Raw genomic sequence first — 25,990 nt, forward strand, 5'->3', positions numbered from 1 at the left:
TTTCTTTTCTTTTTTTTTGAAAGGAAAATGGGTGAACAGTAGCACTGCATACGTTCAAGAGATAAAGGAGGAAATGAGGAAACAGATACTCTTAAAAAAAAAAAATCACCCACCTCACTGTGGGTAAAACTCAGATTGAGTAATAACTTTGCATTTTCATCCCTAATATTTGGTCATCATCTTTCCAAAGTTTCCTGTATGATTTGAATACAGGGACACTGGTAGGTAAATCAATTCAACTCTTGGCTTAAAGGATTGTAGATGCATTTCCCTCAATAATATTAATTAAAATATCCTCATCTAAAGTTTAACATAAACTTTTTCAGTTCCCCTGAGCAATTTCAATGACTCCTATCTTTTTGGGCATAGCAATTTTAAGTTTTTTAAACTCCTCTTTCTTGTCTGGTAACAACAGTTAATTTCAGGGGGAAAAAAGTCATATGTAAAAGAAAATTTCAGAGATGATGGCAGTTAGTCATTCATGTATGCTAGAAAGCTTTTAGTCTCAAAATGAATGATTATCATTCATTTGGGAACCTCTAGATAATTTAATATAAATGGTCATAAACTTAAGCAAAGGCTGTGATAATCTAGGGAATAAAGGCAAAGTGCAATGCATTTACAAATAAGAATTTAGGACTTATTGAAATAAATTATGTTGACATGGCAAGTGGATTTCAGGTCCATGTCACAATGAAAAACTCTAAAGTTTTTTTATATGTATTTATTTTTTATCATTTAAAGCACTTAATTTATGTAATCCTTTCATTTTGATATACTTTTCATGTATGTCTGTGTATGTAAAATACTATCATTTGCATCATAAGTTTTATTTTTCACAAAGGAATTTCATAAATTTTTTACAAAGGAAGAATATAGTCACCATGATTTTAATTAACAAGCCTTACATTCTTACAATTAACATTACCCTGATTCTTGAATAAGGGCTTGCACCTCCAATCAACAGGCTCCACAGCCCTGTCTTCTCACTGAATATGGAAAAGCCAAGTGAGCTATTCTTCCTTAAAAGTTAACAATGGAGGAAGACCAAATATAAATTTTCTCTGGAACACAGAGATAATAAATAGCAGAGCTAAGATTTGACTTTCATATTCAGCTTTTCAGACAGATTGTGCAAAAATCATGTATTATTAAAATAGATACCTTTTTTAATTCAAAAAGGCAGGTTGTTTTCTTGCAGTTTCCTGGTTTTTCATAGATGTCATTGACACAACATAGGACTCGTTTTTAGATTTCTCTCATGTCATTATTAACAAAAAAGTAATCATGCTAACATTCATGCTAAATTTTCTTATAATTTAGAGGGGTGTATTCAGTTTAGTTCAGTTCAGTTCAGTCACTAAGTCATGTCCGACTCTTTGCAACCCCATGGACTGCAGCATGCCAGGCTTCTCTGTACATCACCAACTCCTGGAGCTTGCTCAAACTCATGTCCATCGAGACGGTGATGCCATCCAACCATCTCATCCTCTGTCATCCCATTCTCCTACTGCTTTCAATCTCTCCCAGCATCAGAGTCTTTTCCAATGAGTCAGTGCTTCACATCAGGTGGCCAAAGTATTGGGAGCTTCAGCTTCAGCATCAGTCCTTCCAATGAATATTCAGGATGGATTTCCTTTAGGACTGACTGGTTGGATCTCCTTACAGTCCAAGGGACTCTCAAGAGTCTTTTCCAACAGCATATTTCAAAAGCATCAATTCTTCCGCACTCAGCTTTCTTTATGGTTCAATTCTCTCATCCATACATGACTACTGGAAAATCCATAGCTTTGACTAGACATACATTTGTTGGAAAAGTAAGGTCTCTGCTTTTTAATATGCTGTCTAGGTTGGTCAAAGCTTTTCTTCCAAGGAGCAAGTGTCTTTTAATGTCATGGCTGCGGTTACCATCTGCAGTGATTTTGGAGCCCAGAAAAATAAAGTCAGCCACTGTTTCCACTGTTTCCCCATCTATTTGCCATGAAGTGATGGTATCGTTTGCCATGATCTTAGTTATTTTAATTTTGAGTTTTAAGCCAGCTTTTTCACTCTCCTCTTTCACTTTCTTCAAGAGGCTCTTTAGTTCTTCATCCCTTTCTGCATAAGGGTGGTGTCATCAGCATTCAGAGGTTATTGATATTTCTCCCAGCAATCTTGATTCCAGCTTGTGCTGCATACAGCCTGGCATTTCACATGATGCACTCTGCATATATGTTAAATAAGCAGGGTGACAATATGATGCAGCCTTGACATACTCCTCTCCCAATTTGGAACCAGTTTGTTGTTCCATGTCCAGTTCTAACTATTGTTTCTTGACCTGCATACAGATTTCTCAGGAGGCAGGTCAGGTGGTCTGGTATTCCCATATCTTGAATAATTTTTTCACAGTTTTTGTGATCCACACAGTCAAAGGCTTTGGGATAGTCAGTAAAGTAGTAGATGTTTTTCTGGAACTCTTGTGCTTTTTCTATGATCCAACAGATGTTACCAATTTGATCTCTGGTTCCTGTGTCTTTTCTAAATCTACCTTCAACATCTGGAATTTCACAGTTCACATACTGTTCAAGCCTGGCTTGGAGAATTTTGAGCAGTACTTTGCTAGCATGTGAGAAGAGTGGAATTGTGTGGTAGTTTGAGCATTCTTTGGCATTGCCTTTCTTTGGGTTTGGAATGAAAATTGACCTTTTCCAGTCCTTTGGCCACTGCTGAGTTTTCCAAATTTGCTGGCATATTGAGTGCAGCACTTTCACAGCATCATCTTTCAGGATTTGAAATAGCTCAACTGGAATTCCATCACCTCCACTAGCTTTGTTTGTAGTGATGCTTTCTAAGGCCCACTTGACTTCACATTCCAGGTTGTCTGGCTCTAGGTGAGTGATCATACCATCATGGTTATCTGGGTCATTAAGATCTTTTTTGCCTATTTCTTCTGGGTATTCATGCCTCCTCTTCTTAATCTCTTCTGTTTCTGTTAGGTGCTTACTGTTTCTGTACTTTATTGTGCCCATCTTTGCATGACACGTTCCCTTGTTATCTCTAGTTTTTTTGAAGGGATCTCTAGTCTTTCATATTCTATTGCTTTCCTATATTTCTTTCCTTTAATCACCGAGGAAGGCTTTCTTATCTCTCCTTGCTATTCTTTGGAACTCTACATTCAGATGGGTATATCTTTCCTTTTCTCATTTGCCTTTAGCTTCTCCTCTTTCCTCAGTTATTTGTAAGGCCTCCTCAGAAAGCCATTTTAACTTTTTGCATTTCTTTTTCTTGAGGATGGTCTTGTCACTGCCTCCTGTACAATGTCATGAACCTCTGTCCATTGTTCTTTAGGCACTCTATCAGACCTAATCCCTTGAATCTATTTGTTACTTCCACTGTATAATCAAAAGAGATTTGATTTAGCTCAAATGAAACATTTGCTTTTCCTGTGCTTTTCACTTTTTCATCAATTTAAGCCTGGATTTTGCAATAAGGAGTTCATGGTCTGACAGTAAGCTTCTAGTCTTTTTTTGCTGACTGTATTGAGCTTCTCTAATTTGGCTGCAAAGAATATAATCTGATTTCGGTATTGACAATCTGGTGATGTCCATTTGTAGAGTCGTCCCTTGTGTTGTTGGAAGAGGGTGTTTGCTATGAGCAGTGCATGCTCTTGACAAAACTCTGTTAGCCTTTTCCCTGCCTCATTTTGTACTCCAACACCAATTTGCCTGTTACTCCAGGTATCTCTTGACTTCCTACTTTTGCATTCCCGAGGGGTGTGTAGTCTCAACTTATTACAGACCAGGGTGAACAAAAATGGCTTAAATATCTAACATGAAAAATAAATAAATAAATTCTGGTGTAGAAAGTGCTCTTTTGGAAAGCAATTTAATGAGAATAACTATAAGTTAATAGAGCAAATATATAAATTGTCTTTTTAATAGCATTTATTTCCATGAAGGATAATTCCTAACTTTTGGTTAGATTTATTAACCTGTTGATATTTTCTTTTCCTTGCTCTATAATTTCTCATTAATTTAATTGTTGTTTAGTCTCTAAGTCATGCCCAGGTCTTTTTGTGAACTAATGGATAGTATCCCAGGAGGCTCCTCTGCCCTTGGGATATCCCAGGCAAGAATTATAGAGTTGACATTTCCTTCTCCTGGGGGTGTTCCCAACTCAGGGATCGATCCTGTGTCTTCTGTGTTGGCAGGTAGTTTCTTTTCCACTGAGCCACCAGGGAAGCCCATTAATTAATCTCATTAATAGTGCTTATATTTCTTACCCTCATATTCAAAGTGCTTCATGATCATATTTGACTTTCCCTTCTTTATGTTTCTATACATTTATCCATGGTAGCTCCTCTTACTCATTATTGAATAAGCATTTTCACCTTAAAGAGATGTAAGCCTTTATCAAGGCCAAATACGTTTTTTATGGTCCATCTAAACCTGAGTGCAGATGGTGATTGCAGCCATGAATTAAAAGACGCTTATTTCTTGGAAGGAAAGTTATGACCAACCTAGATAGCATATTCAAAAGCAGAGACATTACTTTGCCAACAAAGGTCCGTCTAGTCAAGGCTATGGTTTTTCCTGTGGTCATGTATGGATGTGAGAGTTGGACTGTGAAGAAGGTTGAGGGCTGAAGAATTGATGCTTTTGAACTGTGGTGTTGGAGAAGACTCCTGAGAGTCCCTTGGACTGAAAGGAGAGCCAACCAGTCCATCCTAAAGGAGATCAGTCCTGGGTGTTCTTTGGAAGGAATGATGCTAAAGCTGAAACTCCAATACTTTGGCCACCTCATGTGAAGAATTGACTCATTGGAAAAGACTCTGATGCTGGGAGGGATTGGGGGCAGGAGGAGAAGGGGATGACAGAGGATGAGATGGCTGGATGGCATCACTGACTCAATGGACGTGAGTTTGAGTGAACTCTGGGAGTTGGTGATGAACAGGGAGGCATGGAGTGCTGCAGTTCATGGGGTCACAAAGAGTCGGACACGACTGAGCGACTGAACTAAACTGAAACCTGAGACTGTGTTTTTCTCTCTAACAAGGGTTGGCCTAATATTCATCTTAAATTCATACATCTCAACTTTAATATTATCTTGTAAGTGCCTCAAGAATTATTTGTACCCCCTACAGATTTTATACTGAGTTTATTTTATACAGATTTTATTCCTAAGTAGAGGTTTAGGAAAAAAGTTATTGAATAACATTATACATAGGTTAAAAGAGCATTAATAGACAAATATAAACAAGCAGAAGTAAATCCTTAAGAAAACTGTATTTATCTTATAAACAGTGTGACAATTAAATATTTTTGAAACTGATGTTTAAAATTAGAAATATGTCTCATATTACAGAATAATGATTTGAATCAAGAGTAGGAGCTATAGTAAGAAGACTATGATATTGGGCAAGTCACCAAACTTTTACTGAATCCATTTTTCAGCAAATATTTGCTATAAATGATATATCCCAGGGATAAAAATGTCTCCAGGATTTTTGTCAATTATAGAATAGTAAATTGTTTTACATGACAATTTAGTTCTTTTCAATTTAGAACTTAATGTATATATATATATATCAAATTAAGAATATTCCTTCAGAAGAAACACAATCAATATAGTAAACATATTTTGAAGTGACACCTGCTCATATATTGTCTATGTAGATATATATCACATACATTTATATTGATATATATGGATTTTATAGAATTATGAAAATTCTATAAACATTTAAAATGTGAACTGTATAGTCTCTTATTACTAAAATATGTAGTCTTCCTAATCATCTTAGATTTTCCTTCATTTTATAAAGAGTGGTTTTCTTTCACTAAAGCAACAAAAACGTTCTTATTTTGTGACCTTTACAAAAGATGTAAAGTATTTTTATTATTTCAGAAAAACAAATGGATAACTCATTTCTTTAGATAATAGATAACTTTAGGGATATTGCTATCATCTGAGGAGGCTTCAAAATCAAATAGACTGATATATATATATATAATATATATAAAAATATATATATAAAATATATATATAATAAATAGATTATATATATAAATATATATATATAAAGGAAATAGACTGAAGAAATCAAGGTGATTATTAAATGCCATATTTTAATTTCAAAATATATCAGTAAGGGCACTGCTGTTTTATGACTGTATGTCAAAAATCAAATTTCTTAATTCACAGTCAGAATTTTAGGGTTTGGGTAACAGAATAAAAGTTATAGGTTTACTGGTATACTCTATTAGAAATAAATCAGCCCTGAAATTAAATCTTTAGTGTATCGTAGGCAACATTCTGCAAACAGAACAAAAGCTTTTTACAATTCTGTTATTTTTAAAAACTTATTGTCCAGTTCATTACAGTTTATAAGAAGTTGAGACACACCACTTTAAAACCCTCAGTGTTAAGAAGTAAAACTATGTATGATACTTAGGTGTATAAACACATGTGTAAGTGCTGAAGTGTATGTACCCTAAAGGGGCTTCGCTGGTGGCTCACCAGTGAATAATCCACCTGCCAATGCAGGAGATGTGGGTTGGATCCTTCGGTCAGGAAGATATCCTGACCCAGAAAGAAATGACAACCCACTCTAATATTCTTGTCTGGAAAAATCCCATGAACAGAGCAGCCTGGTGGGCTATAGTCCATGGGGTCACAAAAGAGTAGGATAGGACTTAGCCACTAAAGAACAACAGCAATGCACCCTAAAAGGCCTTCCTAGGTGGGTTAGTGGCAAAGACTCCACCTGCCAAAACAGGAGACTCAGGAGATAAGAGGTTGATTGCTGGGTCAGGTCAGGAAGATGCCCTGGAGTAGAAAATGACAACTCACTCCAATATTCTTGCCTGGAAAATTCCATGGACAGAGGAGCCTGGCGGGCTGCAGTCCATGGGGTCACAAAGAGTCAGACGCGACTGAGTGACTAAGCATACATGCACGCATGCATCCTAAAAAGCATGTCACATTTGCACTCTTGGGAAAGCTTGGAAAAAGATCTCTGTTTCTCAGAAAATTTAGACTGGAAATACTAACTGAAAAAATAAATGTTTGACTCAGAATACAGCATATAGACTCAGTAGCACAATTTCCATTAATTTGTCATCCCATGTTTATTTTCCAACCTATACAGTGTATTAGTTAAATAAGTAATAAATACCAAAATATTAATAATACTTTTTATAGTGTGTATTAAAAACTGATAAAGACTAGCATCTAAATGACCACATTTGCAAAAATTGAACACTGAAAACCAATCTCCCAGATCAAGGTTTGGCAAACTTTTTGTTTAAAGGGCCAGATAGTAAATATTCCAGGCTTTCTGATCCAGATGATTTCTATCACAGCTACTCAGCTCTGACATTGTAGAATAAAAGCAGACAGGGACAATATGTAAATGAATTAAGAGTAACTGTGTTCCATTAATAATAAACTTTACAAACATGAGTGACACATCAGATGTATATAATGATTGATGAAGTTTGCATTTTTTGGCAATATAGACAGATGCATAAATTATACATAAATATATATACACATATACCTAGTATATGAAATCAATTATTATACATTTCTAAAATGGTTTAGGTATTTAATTGTATGCAGGAAAAATGATACCACTGTAGAAAAATAAGCTAAAGTTAGCATTTCTTATAATGATCATCGAAAATACTACAATTTCCTTCTCGATGATTTTTATGGTTTACTATATATATTGATTTATAAAAGTCAAATCAGTGCTTTAATTTTATGTGTCTGAAAAGACAAAATATTAATTTGAATAAGTTTTTCAGTTGTCACATAATTAAATAGCTAGAAAATTCTGTATAACTTAAATTGTTTCACTAAAATTATAGTCCATATATCAGAATAAAGGTACCTTTTGAAAATCCTTGATATTAACCAGGTTGAATGAAAATATATGATCCTTTGCTCCAACATACAGTCTACTCCGTTCCTCATCCAAAAGGAAGGTATGGTAACTGGAGCTGTTGGCCAACCCATTGAAAGTAATCACATTGTTGGATTCCAACATTTCTGCAAGGTAACAAAGCAAGACATTGAGCGTTAATGTGAGGTTCGGTATGAGTACAGACGATTGGCACATGGTAATCTGGCTACTGCCTGCTGTGTTATCAATCAGTGGTTATTCTTTGTGATAGTAAAACTTCACAGGACTCTTTGCCTTTCAATGAAATGGAAGTTATGCTCCCATTAGTGTGCTGATTTCATGTTCAAGATGACATACTCCTACAGAACAAGGGAGAGAAATACCTTGTCCAAATGATTGGTCTGGTGGAATCTCCTTGCATGTGGCAATAAATTAGAATGGTCAGTTTGTATTAAAACATCTTTAACTCTATTAAAATTTGTTTAAGTGGTTTTCATCTGCTCCAAGTCATTGCTAGAAGGATAAGCTTAAGGACCAACAGAGCAGAGGTACTGTGGGGAAAATAATCTCGTAGGTTGTTTAAGGTCTCTCTTTAATAAAGAATTTCAGTATGCCTTTTTGATAATTAAATCACTAATTTTGTAATATTTTGTAACTGGCATGTGGATGAGTTATTTTTTTTATGAAAACATTGAGTTAAATTAATTTGCTATGTGATCCCAATTTTTCAGTTTATTGATTTCCAATTTACTTTTGCTGTGAACAGGCAAATACTGAACCTTCAGATACCTTAAGAAAAATATTTTCAAATAGAAAGAACAGTAAATTGTCTTTGCACTAGAAAGGTAATTGCTGATCATCACCAAAAAGGTTTCCTTTATCTGTTTCAACTGAAATTTTATATATAGTGTTTATATAAATACACCCACCACCACCACTCCTGCTGCCACCACCGCCACCACAGTCCCCAAATACAAATGTTGGGGACTCTTCGAAATGTGTTCTGAATCAGTGATTCTGCTTTTTACCACGCATGCATAGTAGAAATTTTCATCAGCACCCATAAAATGTAGAATGTGCCTTCCAAGGAATGAAAGCAGAAATGAAGACCTTTCCTCTGTCCCAGACCTACCCCAGGACACTAGTCACTCAATAATTTGCCTTGTTTTATCTTTTTACTTCCTTTTCCATCTCATCAAAAGAATATTTTAATAAAGAACAAAGTTCAAAATTCTTAACTTGGCATCAAAGTTCAGATAAACACCATTTGAGTTTAAACCCCACCTCAGTACTCTTTCTCATGCCCACCACAGGGCAGGAAAACACACTCCATAGTCATCCACTTATTAGCCTTTCCTGACATTGTTCCTGACACCTACAACTATATGCTACCTAGAGAAAAGAGCATCACTCTTCCAAGCTAGTTCAGATGAAACCCCTAACAGATTCACACAGAATTAATTTCTTTGTAATATTTTCCTTTAATTACTTATAGCCTGCATCACAGTGTCAATTATTACCATCATTCATATAAATGAATTACATACCAGAATTAATAAGAAAACATATAGTTAATAGCTTATTATCCACAAATCACATGGTTTCTTTTATATAGTACTGGGTCAATACATATTAAATGGAATGTCTATCTATATCTACCTACCTAACTACCCATCTTGCATGCAAAAGTGTAATAATTGTTAATAAATTGTTAAAAGATGCTTTTCAAATTTCTTCATGAGAAACAGTACAGTACTGGTTTATCTTATTTCGTCCTCAACTTATGACCCAAAAAAAAAAAAAAAAAGGAAGGAAAGAAGAATAGAAGGCAGGAGGAAAAGAAGAAACAGATCAAGGGAAAGAGACTCATTCATGTGAGGCATATCTGAAATAAATGAGTGCTATTAGTCTCCAAAGAGAAAGAACAAAGAATCCACCATGCAGTATATGAAGGTAAATATAAGTCAATATAAGACAGAAATTTCAGGCACTCCGAGCTGTGTAAGGATGGAAAGACCTATACCAGAGACATGGGCTGTATCACTGGATATGCTCATGTACTAATTGACTATATACAGAGCTCTGTTTATCAAACAGAATAGATGACCTTCACTCTTCTTTCCAATTCTAATCTCTAATTCTATCCTAACACCAGAGAGACCAAACTACAGGTAGCTAGGCAAACTGAAAAAAGTTTGAAAAGCCTGCTGAGTCTAAATCAAGACAATTACATAGATATTAATCATCAAGAGGGTCATTTAAGAGACGGATTGATTTTAATTGGACACGCATAGAAACCATGTAAGAGACCTCTAAACATGAAGTGGAAAAGCAGCGGGAAGACAACTAATATAGCTATAGAATATGGAGTCATAGCTATAGGTGAAAACATAAGCACGGCCACAGTACTTACAGGGTGTGTAAACTTAGATGAGTTCTTTTCATTACTTAGGCCTCAGGGTTTAGAAAAAAGGGGTTAATAATAAATCTTCCAAGAGTTATTACAAAGGTGAAATTAAATAATTCTTCTTGACTACAAGTAGGAAATCAGGGAAGATGGAGCTGACTGAAAGAAGTACTTTTCCACTATCTCATCAAGTGTACTAATTTGTTAGTGTCAGTAATTGTGTATGGTTAAGGAATAAAAAAGAAGAGCAGTAACTCCTTGGTTTACTTTGGTTTTGTTTGCCAATTTCTGTATGTTGGCTGCACTTTATTTATTTTTTTTTTGATTTTTTTTTCTAATTTTATTTTATTTTTAAACTTTACATAATTGTATTAGTTTTGCCAAATATCAAAATGAATCCGCCACAGGTATACATGGGATGGGGCACACATGTATACCTGTGGCTGCACTTTAAATAATAAAAATAATGACTTTCTATATCATTTATTGTTGTTGTTCAGTCACTCTGTCATGTCTGAATCTTTGTGACCCCATGGACTCCCACACGGCAGGCTTCCCTGTCCTTCACCAGCTCCCAGAGATTGCTCAAACTTAAGTCTATTGAGGCGGTGATGCCATCCAATCATCTCATTCTCTGTCGTCCCCTTCTCCTCCTGCCTTCGATCTTTCCCAGCATCAGGGTCTTTTCTAATGAGTCAGCTGTTCACACCAGCTGACTGGAAAGTACTGGATTACTAGAGCTACAACTTCAGCATCAGTCCTTCCAATGAATACTCAGGATTGATTTCCTTTACGATTGACTGGTTTGATCTTCTTGCAGTCCAAGGGACTCTCAAGAGTCTTGTCAAACACCACAGTTCAAAAGCATCAATTCTCTGGTGCTCAGCCTTCTTTATGGTCCAATTCTCACATCCATACGTGACTACTGGAAAAACCATAGCTTTGACTATATGGACTTTTGTTGGCAAAGTAATATCTCTGCTTTTTAACATGCTATCTAGCTTCCTCATAGATTTTCTTCCAAGGAGCAAGTATCTTTTAACTTCATGACTGTAGTCACCATCTGCAGTGATTTTAGAACCCAAGAAAATACAAGCTCTCACTCTTTGCCTTGTTTTCCCATCTATTTGAGATGAAATGAGGGACCAGAAGCCATGATTGTAGTTTTTTGAATGTTGAGTTTTAAGCCAACTTTTTCACTCTCTTCTTTCACTTTCTTCAAGAGGTTCTTTAATTCCTCTTTGCTTTCTGCCATAAGGACAGTGTCATTTGCATTTCTGAGGTTATTGATATTTCTCCCAGCAATCTTGATTGCAGCTTGTACTTCATGCAGCCCAGCATTTCACATGATGTACTCTGCATATAAGTTAAATAAGCGAGATGACAAAATACAGCCTTGAAGTACTCCTTTCCCATGATGGAACCAGTTGATTGTTTCATGACTGGTTCTAACTGTTGCTTCTTGACTTGCATACAGGTTTCTCTGGAGTCAGATAAAGTGGTCTGGTATTCCCATCTCTTGAAGAATTTTCCACTGTTTGTTGTGATCCACAGTTAAAGGATTTGTATAGTCCATGTAACAGATGTTTATATGGAAATCTCTTGGTTTTTCTATAATCCAATCAATGTTGGCAATTTGACCTCTGGTTCCTCTGCCTTTTCTAAACCCAGCTTGAACATCTGGGAGTTCTCAGTTCATGTACTGTTGAAGCCTGGCTTGAAGAATCTTGAGAATCACTTTGCCAGTGTATGAAATGAGTGCAATTGCGTGGTAGTTTAAACATTCTTTGGCATTGCCTTTCTTTGAGATTGGAATGAAAACTGACCTTTTCCAGTCCTCAGGCCACTGCTAGTTTTCAGTATTTGCTGGCATATTGAATGCAGCACTTTCACAGCATCATCTTTTAGGATTTGAAATAGTTCAGTTGGAATTCCATCATCTCCACTATCTTTGCTCATAGTGATGCTTCTTAAGGCCCATTTGACTTTACAATCCAGGATGTTGGCTCTAGGTGAGTGATCACACCATCATGGTTATCTGCATCATTAAGGTTTTTTTTTTTTTTTGGTATAGTTCTGTATATTCTTGTCACCTCTTCTTAATATCTTCTGCTTCTGTTAGGTTTATACTTTTTTTTGTCCTTCATTTTTCCCATCTTTGTATGAAATATCCCCTCAGTATTTCTAATTTTCTGGAAGAGAGCTCTAGTCTTTCACATCCTGTTCTTTTCCTATATTTCTTTGCATTGTTGACTTAGCAAGGCTTTCTTATCTCTCCTTGCTATTCTTTTGAACTCTGCATTCAGATGGGTATATCTTTCCTTTTCTCCTTTACCTTTAGTTTTGCTTCTTTTCTCAGCTATTTGTAAGGCCTCCTCAGACAACCATTTTGCCATCTTACATTTCTTTTCCTTGGGAGTGGTTTTGATCATTGCCTCCTGTACAATGTTATGAACTCCATTCACAGTTCTTCAGGTACTCTGTCTATCAGACCTAAGCCCTTGAATCTATTTGTCTCTTCCACTATATAATCGTAAGGAATTTGATTTAGGTAATACCTGAATGGCGTAGTGTTTTTCCCTACTTTCTTCAATTTAAGTCTGAATTTGGCAATACCATAATTCCAAATAATGAAAATATTCATACAACTGAAAAATGTTACATGTTGAATTTTATAAATTAAGCTTAGGGAGAATTAGTGGTTTCTATGCACTGACAACTTAAGAGAAAAGACTTTAGTCATTTATGTGTGAAATCACTCTGTAAACAAACTACACTTAAAAAATGTTTCTGCTGGATCATTTCATTAAACAAAAAGACAATATTCTCCTGGAGTACAGGTTGGCAGCTGTTTTACATTCTTTGAAGGTACTTAATTTTGCCTCATCATTTCTTTTGCTGCTAATTCCTTACACGTTCCTGTGTATCAGGGATTTTATCCATCACTTCATAACAGAGAAGAATCTTTCTGAGACCTTCTTGGCATTGAGCCAGGGCAAATTCTGGATTGCTTAGATTATCTCACCTCTTCTCAGGGTGAAAAAAATCTAGGTTAAAATTAGAGACTCTTTCCTTAAGTCTATATTTCACATTTTAAAACAGTCTGTTCTCATTTATGGTTTTTAAATTATAAGCTTATGATTTTATTTTTTATATATGTTGACATATTAAGTTGCAGTTGATTTTAACTTCAATTTTGACTTTACTCTTTTAGAATCAAAGAACTTTAGATGTTTCTTTTCAGCCACTTTAATGTACATTTTACCATTACACAAACTAGCTTTGAAATTAATATACAGTAATATGAGACATTTAATACCCTACTATGTTCTTACATCTTGCCTATGTTCACATTTCGTCAACAACAGCTATTCATTATAGAAAAACATAAATTTCTATAGAATCAACTTGACTTCGGTGAATCCTAGTAGACAAAGCATATAAAGGCACTAATTCATCTTGGGTACAATTCAATTTTTCCCTCATTTAAACATTATTTTACCTTCTACGTGCCATGTCGACCATAAAGAAAAGCAAATGTAGGACTGTAATCAAAAGTGCTATTTCAGACAAGCACTTTTAATAAACTATGTATTCTTATATTTTTAAGATAATTAAGAAAACATTCTGTTTATTCCAGATTCAACAAATGACTTAGTGTTTATATACTTTGTTTAACGACAAATGAAAGGTAAACTGGTCATAAAACTATAAGCAAATAGTTTGTGTTCAATAATTGCTACCTAAGACATGCTATATATAAGGCAATATAGACAATAAGTATAAGTTTACACATGTTCTGGAAGGAGAACTGATTCATATAACTTCAAGCAGCATGATTTTCAATTATAAATAGACTGCATTCTCTGTGATGTATTACTAAAAATCTTATGGATCTTCTGAAATTCAAGACACAAAGTCCACATGATAAGATTTTTAAAAATCTAACATTATGCAGCAAAAGGAGAGAAGAAATTTTTCTTGTTCTGTCCTTCAGTCAGAATATCCTATCAAAATAGTCATGGGTGAAGACCCATGATTTTTTTCCTAATGAGTAAATTCTCATTTTCATTCAACTTATTTATTTATAAATTTTTAGATTTGCCTTTTCCCCTTGAATCCATCAGGATATCTAATGCAACTCTGAATAGAGGAAAAAGCAAATTTAGATGTCACTATCAGTACATTATTTAAAATACTAAAAAATTATTTTATAAGTTAGTGTTCTTCTTGTGTATGTAACATATGAAAAGAAAAAAGGTGAGAAAATTTACATCAAAATCACATCTGTCGATTCAGCTCTACATAATAAAGTTGTATAGTTCCTGTGCTGTCCTGATTATCTTTAGGGTAAGCACCGATTTACATAGATGACTGCATTACAATGACCAGATCAAATTTCAAAAACACAGTGAAATGAATACTGATTTCCTAATGCAAGATTATCCAGAACTAGAGTTTTTATAACTGGAAAGAGAACTGCTGTACACTTGAACTTCATATCGAAACAACAGTCATCCTGTTCTCTATACTTCTGACTTCTATGACATTTCTATTTCTATTTCTCTCCTCCTCCCTTTCTTCCTTCCTTCCAAAACCCACCCTTCTCTTAATTTTATAGCATGAAAGGTAATGGGACCCCACCAGTTGCTGTTCTCTAATGAATTGCCTGTATTCACTGAAGGCTTTAGGCTTATGTCCTTTTTCCATGGCTTGAACTTTGTCCTTTGCACAGAACAAAGATCCTATTTAATGCAGTCAAAATTTGGGTCTGTACAATGCCAAAATATTTTGACTAAATGGTGGCACATTCAGATATTTGTAAATATGGGAAAGTTCATTGAGGTCCCAAATTTGAGAGTCTTTATTTTGGTGCTTCCTAGAGTATTTAAATTTCCAAAAGAGAAATGAGGGCTGAAATGAAAGATGACAACTTTTTGTTGCCCTATAAAAACAGAACAATAGAATAAGTGCTATTTATTATTATTTTCATTTATACAAAGAAGATAAGGAATTTTATTTAACTAACAAAAAGTTTAGGAAGGACCAAAAATACACAATAAATTTTAGAGATTAATAAAGTTATATTGTAGAAAAAGTCATCTTTTTTTTTTACTTTCTTTCATCGAGGACTGGTTTTTAGAACTTAATGTGGAGAAGGGTGGTAGCTTTCTCCAGACTTCTATTTGGGAAGTGCTGAAGGCAATGGCACCCCACTCCAGTACTCTTGCCTGGAGAATCCCAGGGACGGAGGAGCCTGGAAGACTGCAGTCCATGGGGTCGCTGAGGGTCAGACACGACTGAGTGACTTCACTTTCACTTTTCACTTTCATGCATTGGAGAAGGAAATGGCAACCCACTCCAGTGTTCTTGCCTGGAGAATCCCAGGGACGGGGGAGCCTGGTGGGCTGCCATCTGTGGGGTCGTGCAGCAGCTCTAAGATAAACTGTAGAGAATGAACTCTACTCGGAGCATTTCTGGCCACTGCATCTTGTCATTGAACCAACAAACCGCAATGTTAGTGAGCTCTACATGCTATTATTTATTTGATGGTGCTGAGAATATTTTCTCAATTTACCAAGTTTGGTCCAATGTATTGTTTGAATATACTTAGAAAAAAAAATCTATCTTAGATAACAGGTAGACTCAAAATGTATATCCAGTTTAAACATACTGGTCTGAAGGTCACTTTTACCCTAACGAATTTGCTACTTTCTCTAGCTTGTGCCAGAGGCCACAACACTTTATAAAACACAACCTCATGACCTTTGCCTAGAATATTTCTTCAAGTTCTCCTTTCAATGTATTTCTTTGTATTTGCCAACAGTCTGATCTCTGATATTAGTCTCCATCACACTGACATGATACCAAGACTGTCTTCTGCCAGATATTTCTTATTTATAGTTGACTTGAATACATCAACCTTTTTTGACTTAGATAGACCCCTTGATCAAGGTTCTGGGTACTCACACGAGCTTTGGACAAGTAAAGGTTCATGATCAGCCCAAACCCAGATTCTATGCTTCTAGACCCATAATTCACAAGTGCCCTGAACCACATTGTCAGGGAGGGACAAGAGATTTTCCCTTCAATACACTATAAAATATCAAGAGCAGGCCTCTCTGTGATAGAAATCTACTTCCACTTTTTCTCATGTGAGAAATATTTGTGGAAAGTAAGTTTTTCACAATCTACTCTGATGATTCACATTTTTTATTTGAATCATTCAACTATTAATTCAACAAGCATCCATCTAGTGCTTATTATGTGTAACATGTAGACATTGACTATGAAGTATGAAGACTAACAAAACGTTGATTGAAAGTAGACAAATGCCCTCAGGGAAGCAAAAACTAAATGAACAACAATCACAGAAAGAATAGTAAGAACTGAGGAAGTTTATAGAAAGGATAAATTAATGCTACCAGAAGAAGTGGGTAATACTTAGAGAAAGTTTGGCAATTAAGCCTGGCCTTAAAAATGTACAGGGCAGTATAAAGGGGTGCAATGGAACATTTCATTCAGAGGACATGAAAAACAGCCAGGAGAAAGAAGAGAAAATACAAAAGAAATAAATTTTCAGTGTCTATTATGTGCCAAAAAGCTGTTGAATGATTTATTAATATACTAATTCAAGCCCTGAAACATTTTAAGGTGGAAACTTTTATTTCCATTTTTTCTCATGGAGAAATTGATTCAGATACATATTGGGAATATCTTAGGTCATAGAGTTCATGAGATGGAATCAAGATTTCAGTTCCCAACACCAGAGGCCAGACTGTCTTACTCTGCACCACCTCTAAGAAGGAGGAATTTTTGAGAATACTAAGAACTGATCATTAAAAAGAAAAGAGAGAAATATAAGAATATACTTTGGAAAATACTTAGACTGATTGTTGAGAAGTTTGGTTACCTCTCACTATCACATAATTCACCTTAGTTAATAGTTTCTTAAATATTTACATTATTTTATTTACTCTGTACTTGGTCTTTTTACACAATAATAACTCTGTTTATAATCTTATCTACAAGTATAGCTTTCATCACAAGCAGTATTTTGATATGTCTCATATGTATATCTTCCAAGACAGATTTCCCCCCAAAAGCCAAACAAAGGTTTACTGCTGCTGCTGCTGCTAAGTTGCTTCAGTCGTGTCCAACTCTGTGTGACCCCATAGACGGTAGCCCACCAGGCTCCCCGTCCCTGGGATCCTCCAGGCACGAACACTGAAGTGGGTTGCCATTTCCTTCTCCAATGCATGAAAGTGAAAAAGGAAAGTGAAGTCGCTCAGTCGTGTCTGACTCTTCGTGACCCCATGGACTGCAGCCTACCACGCTCCTCCGCCCATGGGATTTTCCAGGCAAGAGTACTGGAATGGGGTGCCATTGCCTTCTCCAAAGGTTTACTGCTGCTGCTGCTGCTGTTACTTCAGTCGTGTCCAACTCTGTGCGACCCCATAGACGGCAGCCCACCAGGCCCCGCCGTCCCTGGGATTCTCTAGGCAAGAACACTGGAGTGGGTTGCCATTTCCTCCTCCAATGCATGAAAGTGAAAAGTGAAAGTGAAGTCGCTCAGTCGTGTCTGACCCTTCGTGACCCCATGGACTGCAGCCTACCAGGCTCCTCCATCCATGGGATTTTCCAGGCAAGAGTACTGGAGTGGGGTGCCATTGCCTTCTCCCTCAAAAGTTTACTAGTAACCTCTATTTAGTTATTGCACAAATATCTCAGAGTTTGCATGACTTGGTTAGAACTCACTCCTTTTTCTTTTTTCCATTGATATCATCACTTTTTGGTTCATTTTAAAACTGGATACAAGTGTCACTCATCCAAACAATCGTACAAACCAGAGCCTCTTCATCATCCACAGACCGTTTCCATCACTTCAGTTTGGTTCAGTGCTATAATATCTCCTATAGTTTCCTCTGCTTATATCCTCACTGCCACAGTTTAGTTCCTTATAATTTCATCTTTTGATTACACTAATTATCTTCTAACAGAACTTCCTTTGTAAGGTTACAACATTCATGTTATGCATTGCCTCTAGAATAATCTTTATACAAAATAAATATGACACGCTCCTGGTAAAGTTGAGAAAAAGTCACTCTTAACTTTATCCCCTTCCCTTGAATCTCACTTTACAAAAAGAAGAAAATTGAGGGGAAAATATTCAGAGGAAATGCACTCATAGAATATCAAACCATGAGTAGTTAAGAGAATACATCCAAAATAGTGGAGCATGAAATATTTTGAGATAAAATGCTGAACTACAGCAATAACTACACATAATTAGTAACCAAAGTATTAACAAATCACAAACCTTCTATCCATAAATGCTTTATTATATAAACAAGTTGTAGGGGTATATATGGCTATAAAATTATTGGAAAATATCCATAAAAATTGAAAGTACCACTAACACACAAAATATCATCTTAACTAACATTTGTATGCCAAGTACTGTTCTAATAACACACTGTACACAGTACTTATTGTGTGTGTATTACCCTCCCACTCAAGGAAATCACTGTGGATAAACCACAGTGAAGGTAGGCGTGGAAAGTGTGAACACTAGACTACTCCCCAGTGTCTTTGATGGGGTTTCATAAGACACACACCAACTGCAAAATATGAAAGAATAAAGAATATATTTTCCTAGAAGAAAATGTATTTAAAAATTTGAAGCTTGTTTTCAAGTAAAAATAACAATTGTATACTGTGAACTCCTCGAGCTCACTCTCACTGTTATAAAGAGATAGAAAGTTGACCAAAATGCAACCAAAAAACACAGAAAAGAGGAATTGACATGGAAAAGAGAGTTAGACTGTTTTGTTGCCAAAGCTCCACAGTAATAACAAAATCAAATTTTCATTAAAAGAGGCAAAATTTATTAATGAGAAGATAATAAGAATGGATGATAGGAAATAAAACCTTAAAATCCTAAAAATAAACATATCTGCAGACTGAAATGTTACCATTTTCCAGGAAAATCTAATCTATTAGAGGATCAATTATGGAACTTACTAAACAAAGGAAGAATATATGTGAAATCCATGAATAAAACTCAGTCATCTATTGAAGTTATCAAGTAGGCTGTATCCTTATTTAAAACAACATTGTTTGCCAGAAATCAAAAAAGGAATTTGTGCAAATATCCAATTGAAAACATACTTGACTCAATAAGTTTATACCCAGTAAGAAAGACAGTATCAGACATTCTCAAACATGCAAGATTTAAGGAGACAGACCATCCACTCACTCAAGAGACTACAGCAACAACAGTTTCTTAGTAATATATTCATTCAAACAAGGAATGAATCAAATTTAAAAGCACAGATATTAGATCATTTATCTCTTTAAAACCTGCTTAGAAATTTCCAACACATGATTTGAGCTCTTAGCATTTTCCACACATTTTGGGGCTCATTTACCAATAGATTGTGGGTAAGTGTATGTATCCTATATTTTACACACATACATACATATGTATTAACAGAATGGCTACCAGTCACCCCAGTGGCCTACTCTCTATAGTCACCACTGCTTAGAATGTCTTCTGTTTCCCAATGGTTGCCATCTTCCACCCAAACTTACCATGTGAATCTACTCAGATTCCAGGATCTAGGTTAATTCTCTCCTGTGAATTCTCCAACCTTCTAAGGGACAGTATACCATGCCTTCCTTTGTGAAAGAGTATCATGTAATAATGTAAGTTAATCACTGCTTTATCTTTTTAGCTCCATTTCTAGAGTTAAAACATTCTGCTTTTTCTTATCTTTGTGTTCCTAGTCCTAGAATCTTTCCCTGGTATATAACTAGTGTTGGCACATAGAAATATTTGTCTCAATAAATAGTATTTGCAACAGCTTTTACAAAATATAGCAAAAACACAGAAAAAGTAAATGTAATAACAAACTTCTAGGAATAAGCAGTATATATTTTATGTCGGAGTATACACTGGCTTTTCTAATTACATTCAAATAACCAATAAAATCATGCCATCTAAACCCTGAATTATTTATAACATGGCTATAAAATGGCTATTTTTAAAAATTCTATGTGTCAGGCACTGTTATGGTCATTTGACATATAAAAATCATGACTACAGTTTGATTTTGGAGTTGTATTTAATCAGTAATATTAAACACAGTAACTATTACAATAGCAATAGTTTATTGCTACAGTTTATGCCAATAATTTAACTGATCCTGTTTCTTAAACTTCTCATTTTAATATAGTCTTCAAGGCATCATTATAAAATTGACCAGAGCCAATTTCAAAAATATTTCTTTTTTTTTAAAGTACCTACACCCACCACCATTACCTTTGCCCTGTCTCCCTAATAAAAGTCACAGTTCCTAATGTTCCTTTGCAACCTTGTTTTAAGCCACAATTCTATCAGAAATGGCCAATTTACTCTTCTCTAAATCTAGGCTGCCCTCTCCTTTTTCTAGTTTACCTTTCAGGTTCTTATGCTTCAAGGTACAGTTAGTAGCCATCTCTCCCATAAAGGCCTTGAGACTTAGCAGGTATTACTCCTCCTCTGATGCTCCATACATTTTAAGCATAATACACAGTAATGCATTAATTGTGTGCCACGTGTATGGATGGGGAGTAGAATATGTTTTTAGTTCTTTTAGATGTCAAGTTAGCATGGTGGCATATGTGTCTAATTATCTGAATAGTTAGTGAGTTAGATATTTAGAAGGATCTTTTGATTATAGTCTGATTGCCTCCATTTACAAAAAGTCATGAGTGATTTTACCATTAACAGTTGCAGAGGCCAAGTTTAAATTCAGATCTCCAAGCTCTCAGTTCAATGCTCTTTTTAAATAAATTTCTAGAAAAACTGTGACTTCAGTTGTTTTGCTTTATTTTTGCTGCCTGATCCCTGATGTCAGTAAATTTTGGGCACAATGATATGCTTAAAAAAATGTTGCAAATAATTTACAAAATAACTAATGCATAATTTTAACTTTTACTTCTCCTTGGAAAAATGTAAAAAAGTTTAAATGTTATTATTACGTTAACTAAATGTCTCAATGTGGACAAAAAAAATTTAATACAAAGATGCATAATAATTGATCACTCATTTCTGTGCAAGATCATTAGAAAAGATTTAGAACTGAAAAGCAGATACTTCTTTTACAACTCACATCAGTGTAACTTGGTGCTCTTGAGTGATGGGCTAGTAATCGAGGAATATAATTTTTGTTCTCTAATCTGTCTTTTGTCTTATTTGTAAGGCTCCTCTACAGGCAGGTTTCCATTATTAATCAGCTCACCAGAAAGTGTTCCTTAAATGCCTATGAGTAAGCAGTGCAACACTAGCAAAGTTAAAAAACAGGAGGTTTAATTTGATAAATATCATCAAAAGTTTGGTTTTTCAGGCTGTCTTATTTATGTATACCACAACATATGTATCAGTGTGTTCTTCAAGTAATTAGCATTTCCCTACATGACTATATGAAAGCAAACTTAGATTCTGACACTTAAACATTAAATATTTCATTTTCCTGTAAGAAAATTGTGTAATATAGTCACATATGGAGTATTAAATACTTATAAATTGCTTAGCCACCTATTATTTGATGTGTATGCACACTCTAAGAATTTCTTTAAACTGTTTAATAATAATTTGAATTACCTTAACACAGAGCAAATGAGTTTTTAAGAAATAAATTGAGTAATTAGTATTTTCCATTATTTCCATCCCAAGACACATTTATGACAACAAAAAAATTTTCCTTACTCACTGATAAAGATTGGTATGGCTAAGTGTGAACTTATTGGAGAATATATGTAATTCAATGTTTGTGGGTGACCCTTTGAAGCTGAGACAAAACTTTATTTAATTCCCAGAGTTTGGAGGAAAAGAGAAAGTCATAAGGAAGACCAGGAGATGATGTGAATTTTATCAAGGGTCAATAAAATGAATAAATCAGAGAAGCAGTTGTGTGTGGCTGTGAGCTGCTGCTGCTGCTAAGTCACTTCAGTCGTATCCAACTCTGTGCGACCCCATAGACGGCAGCCCACCAGGCTCCCCGTCCCTGGGATTCTCCAGGCAAGAACACTGGAGTGGGTTGCCATTTTCTTCTCCAATGCATGAAAGTTAAAAGTGAAAGTGAAGCCGCTCAGTCGTATTCGACTCCCAGCGACCCCATGGACTGCAGCCTACCAGGCCCCTCCATCCATGGGATTTTCCAGGCAAGAGTACTGGAGTGGGTTGCCTTGCCTTCTCCAGTGGCTGTGAGCAGGAATTACCTAAACCCTAGATGTGGCTAACAGAAGTGTTTGCTATGCTTATCAAATGAATGATGGATTTCTGATTAGGTGGATAAAATAAATATGTTCATCATGTGTAATAGTGCATGTGAGTCAAATAACACATAATTTATCCTGTTATCCTTACTATTTCTAGTTTTTTCTATCTCTAAACTACATAGTATCTGAGTACCACAAACAAATGCAATGTAAGTTTGTCAGCTGAAAAGTAGAAATTGTTCACCTGAGATGCTTTTTTTTGGTTTTTTTTGGGGGGGGGGATGGGAGAGGAGGGAAGGTGTTCATATGACATTTTGCTGCTATTGTTCAGTCATTAAGTTGTGTCCAACTCTGTGGCTCCATGGACTGTATGTAGCCTGCCAGGTTCCTCTATTCATGGGATTTCCCAGGAAAGAATATTGCAGGGGGTTGCTGTTTCCTTCTCAAGGAGATCTCCCTGACCCAGGGAAGGAAATTGCGTCTCCTGTATTGGCAGGTGGATTGTTCACAATTGAGTCTCCTCAGAAGCCCTCAAATGACATATCCCACTTCTATAACTAGGATAAATATAGATTCTGATTATGAAGGCTTATGGATTCCTTAAAACAGGACTTTGTTTGAATCAGATTTCCCTGCAGAAGGGTAGGAGGGAGAGGGGAGAGGATGGTGTTGAAAACCAGTGAACTCAGAGTCTTTAGATGAAGCCATACAATGCATTCTGGGGACTTCCTTATCATAGTGACAATAACGTACTATTTATGATGGAACGCCACAAGTATTTTTCCCCTAATGATGTATTTAGTTTTGGAGTTAACACATTTCAAAACTAATTAAGCAATGGAAGTCAGATGCCCTAATCAAGTTGGTTCATAATAATTCATTGACATTTTATAATCTCTCTACATACACAAATAAAAAGGAGATAAATTGATCAGTTTAAATTATTCTACTCTCTTTTCCAAACACACCCTGCTGTAAATATACTCTAAGATTGGGTCATGGTTATAACTAGTCTAGGATTAAAATTAAATATAATGTGAGCCAGGTTTGGTTTAAGAGCTAAAAGGACAACTAAGTGGTTCCCTAGGATGAAGCTAAAACTCCAATTTGTTTATGGAAAATTCTTGCTCTCCCAGGGTCCATTAAATCAAGATCATCTCTGGGCTGGACAGGACAGCACACACTAAAGATTATCTAGACCAACACAGGACACACAGATATTTATCCCCACAAAGACAAACAACTAATTCAGAACCAGATTTGCTTCTTTTTTTAAGAGTAGGCAAACAAAAAAAGTAGCTTATGTCTTCTTCAAACTTCCTTCTATACTTGCCCCAAAACTGCAGCTGTTTTCCTCTTTAAAAATAAGAAAAGAAAAAACAAAACAAGGCACTAATATCAATGTTACAATGATAAGTTATAAACACTGTTTAGAGTGAAACTCGATATCCCTTTAATCCACGCTGACCACAACACACATGCAAAATGAGACTCAAAATGAGTCTGAATGCAGAGAATAGCAGGAGTAAAATTTGCCTTTAGACCTGCAGTGAGACAAAGTGTGTGTGAGAGCTGTTCAGTCCTAATATAACCCTAGGGGTAGATCAATGTGAGCAATGAAAAGATCCCTGATATCTTGATTCTTTCATTTTCCTGATACTTGTTTATTTTGCATGTAAATAGTTAATAGACGATTTTCTTTGTCGATCATGTCTTTATAATAATACTGTTATTACTAAACTTTTAGTAATAAAAGTCATGTCCAACTCTTTGTGACTCCATGGACTGTATAGTCCATGGAATTCTCTAGGCCAGAACACTGGAGTGGGTAGCCTTTCCCTTCTCCAGGCGCTCTTCCCAACCCAGGGATCAAACCCAGGTCTCCCGCATTGCAGGCAGATTCTTTACCAGCTGGGCCACAAGGTAAACCCAAGAATACTGGAGTGGGTAGCCTACCCTTCTCCAACAGATCTTCCCAAATGAGGAATTGAACCAGGGTCCCCTGCATTGCAGGTGGATTCTTTACCAACTGAGCTATCAGGGAAGACTATCTCTTTACAACAATACTGTTATTACTAATTCTTTTTTTCCCAAATGAGGAATTGAACCAGGGTCTCCTGCATTGCAGGTGGATTCTTTACCAACCGAGCTATCAGAGAAGGCCATGTCTTTACAACAATACTGTTATTACTAAATTTTTGATTAAATGATAGAAATAATTTTATAAACTAAAATTGGAGCATGTTTATTCCTTAAAAATATTATATTTTTTCTATTCAAATTAATAAATTGTTATGAAAATAACAACCTATGTACCTACACCTCACAAACCTAGCTTTAAAGGATTATGTATTTTATTGTGTCTCTAAGCAGCAATGTATTTTCAACAAGGCTTCCAAGATTTTTTAAATTTAATTTTATATTAATCTTGTAATGACCTTATGTAAAATAGGCACTTGTTTTTTATTAGGCTAAATGCCACTACTGATAAAACTCAAAAAGTAATAGAAACCAGTATAATTACAAAATTGAGAGAGATTTTCTAGCTTTTCCCAAAAATAGCTGTTGCTTTATCATTTCTAAGCGCTCAGTGAGAAGAAATTACTTCTTTAAAAAAATCGAGAAATCAGTTTAAAAGTTCATAGTTGAGTTTGTTTGATGAACATAATGACTTCCACCTCATTTAGAAAATCAGAATCTAAAAAAATGCTACACTCAGCCCTCTTGATAGGCTCTGGAGTTTATCAGCCCTGCTCTGCCACTTCATTAGCTGTCAAGAACCAGTAAGTGATATTGCTATGAAAGTCTTGATTCAGGTAGTTGAAAATGCTCTTATTGCAAAAGCAGCAATTATCAACAGACTTTAAGTTAAAAGAGGGTCTATCAGGAAAAGCACATCATCTGTATCTATACAGTTGGTTATCATCTTTGTTGACATCAAAGAAAGAAAGAGCATTTGAACTATCAGTAGTCAACTTGTAACATTCCGCAAAAGTGCACACATTGATTTAATATACACTGCAGCAGAGTTATCATCAACCTTAGAACTCTTACCTTCTATTCACTTGAGGGAAAAATGTGGGAAAAAAAGCTAAACAAAGAAGGACTAAACAAAATAAAATAAAATTATGCATGCTTTAATCTCTGCTTAATAGTAGTCTTAGATTTGGCCTTATACTGTTTTTGCAGCCAATCTTATCTTAGATGTATTTTTTTCATTAAAAAATTTTATCACAAACTTTCCCTTTAAACACTCCAGTTAAGGTTAAATACATCACTTTAGTGATATTTAACTTTAATCATAAAGTCTCAGTTTCTTTCTACCTTCGACTATATTTTTTATGGCTAGTAAACAGAAAACTAAACAGGAAAAACACGTGGGTGTAAAATCTTAAATATTCCAAACAAGTTAGAAAATATTTTCTGTGACA

At 35.4% G+C, this 25,990-nt stretch overlaps 1 protein-coding gene across 1 annotated transcript in view; it reads right to left on the minus strand.

Annotated features, from left to right (window-relative positions):
• SEMA3A (sema domain, immunoglobulin domain (Ig), short basic domain, secreted, (semaphorin) 3A) overlaps positions 1-25,990 on the minus strand; it is a 251,914-nt gene that overhangs the window by 176,367 nt on the left and 49,557 nt on the right. Inside the window, exon 2 of the mRNA XM_010848141.1 lies at positions 7,877-8,034. Within this exon, the coding sequence (XP_010846443.1) occupies positions 7,877-8,034 (158 nt within the window). The remainder of the gene's footprint in view (positions 1-7,876; positions 8,035-25,990) is intronic.

This window comes from Bison bison, unplaced genomic scaffold, assembly GCF_000754665.1.
Source record: "Bison bison bison isolate TAMUID 2011002044 unplaced genomic scaffold, Bison_UMD1.0 scf7180017864260, whole genome shotgun sequence".
Lineage (NCBI taxonomy): Eukaryota > Metazoa > Chordata > Mammalia > Artiodactyla > Bovidae > Bison > Bison bison.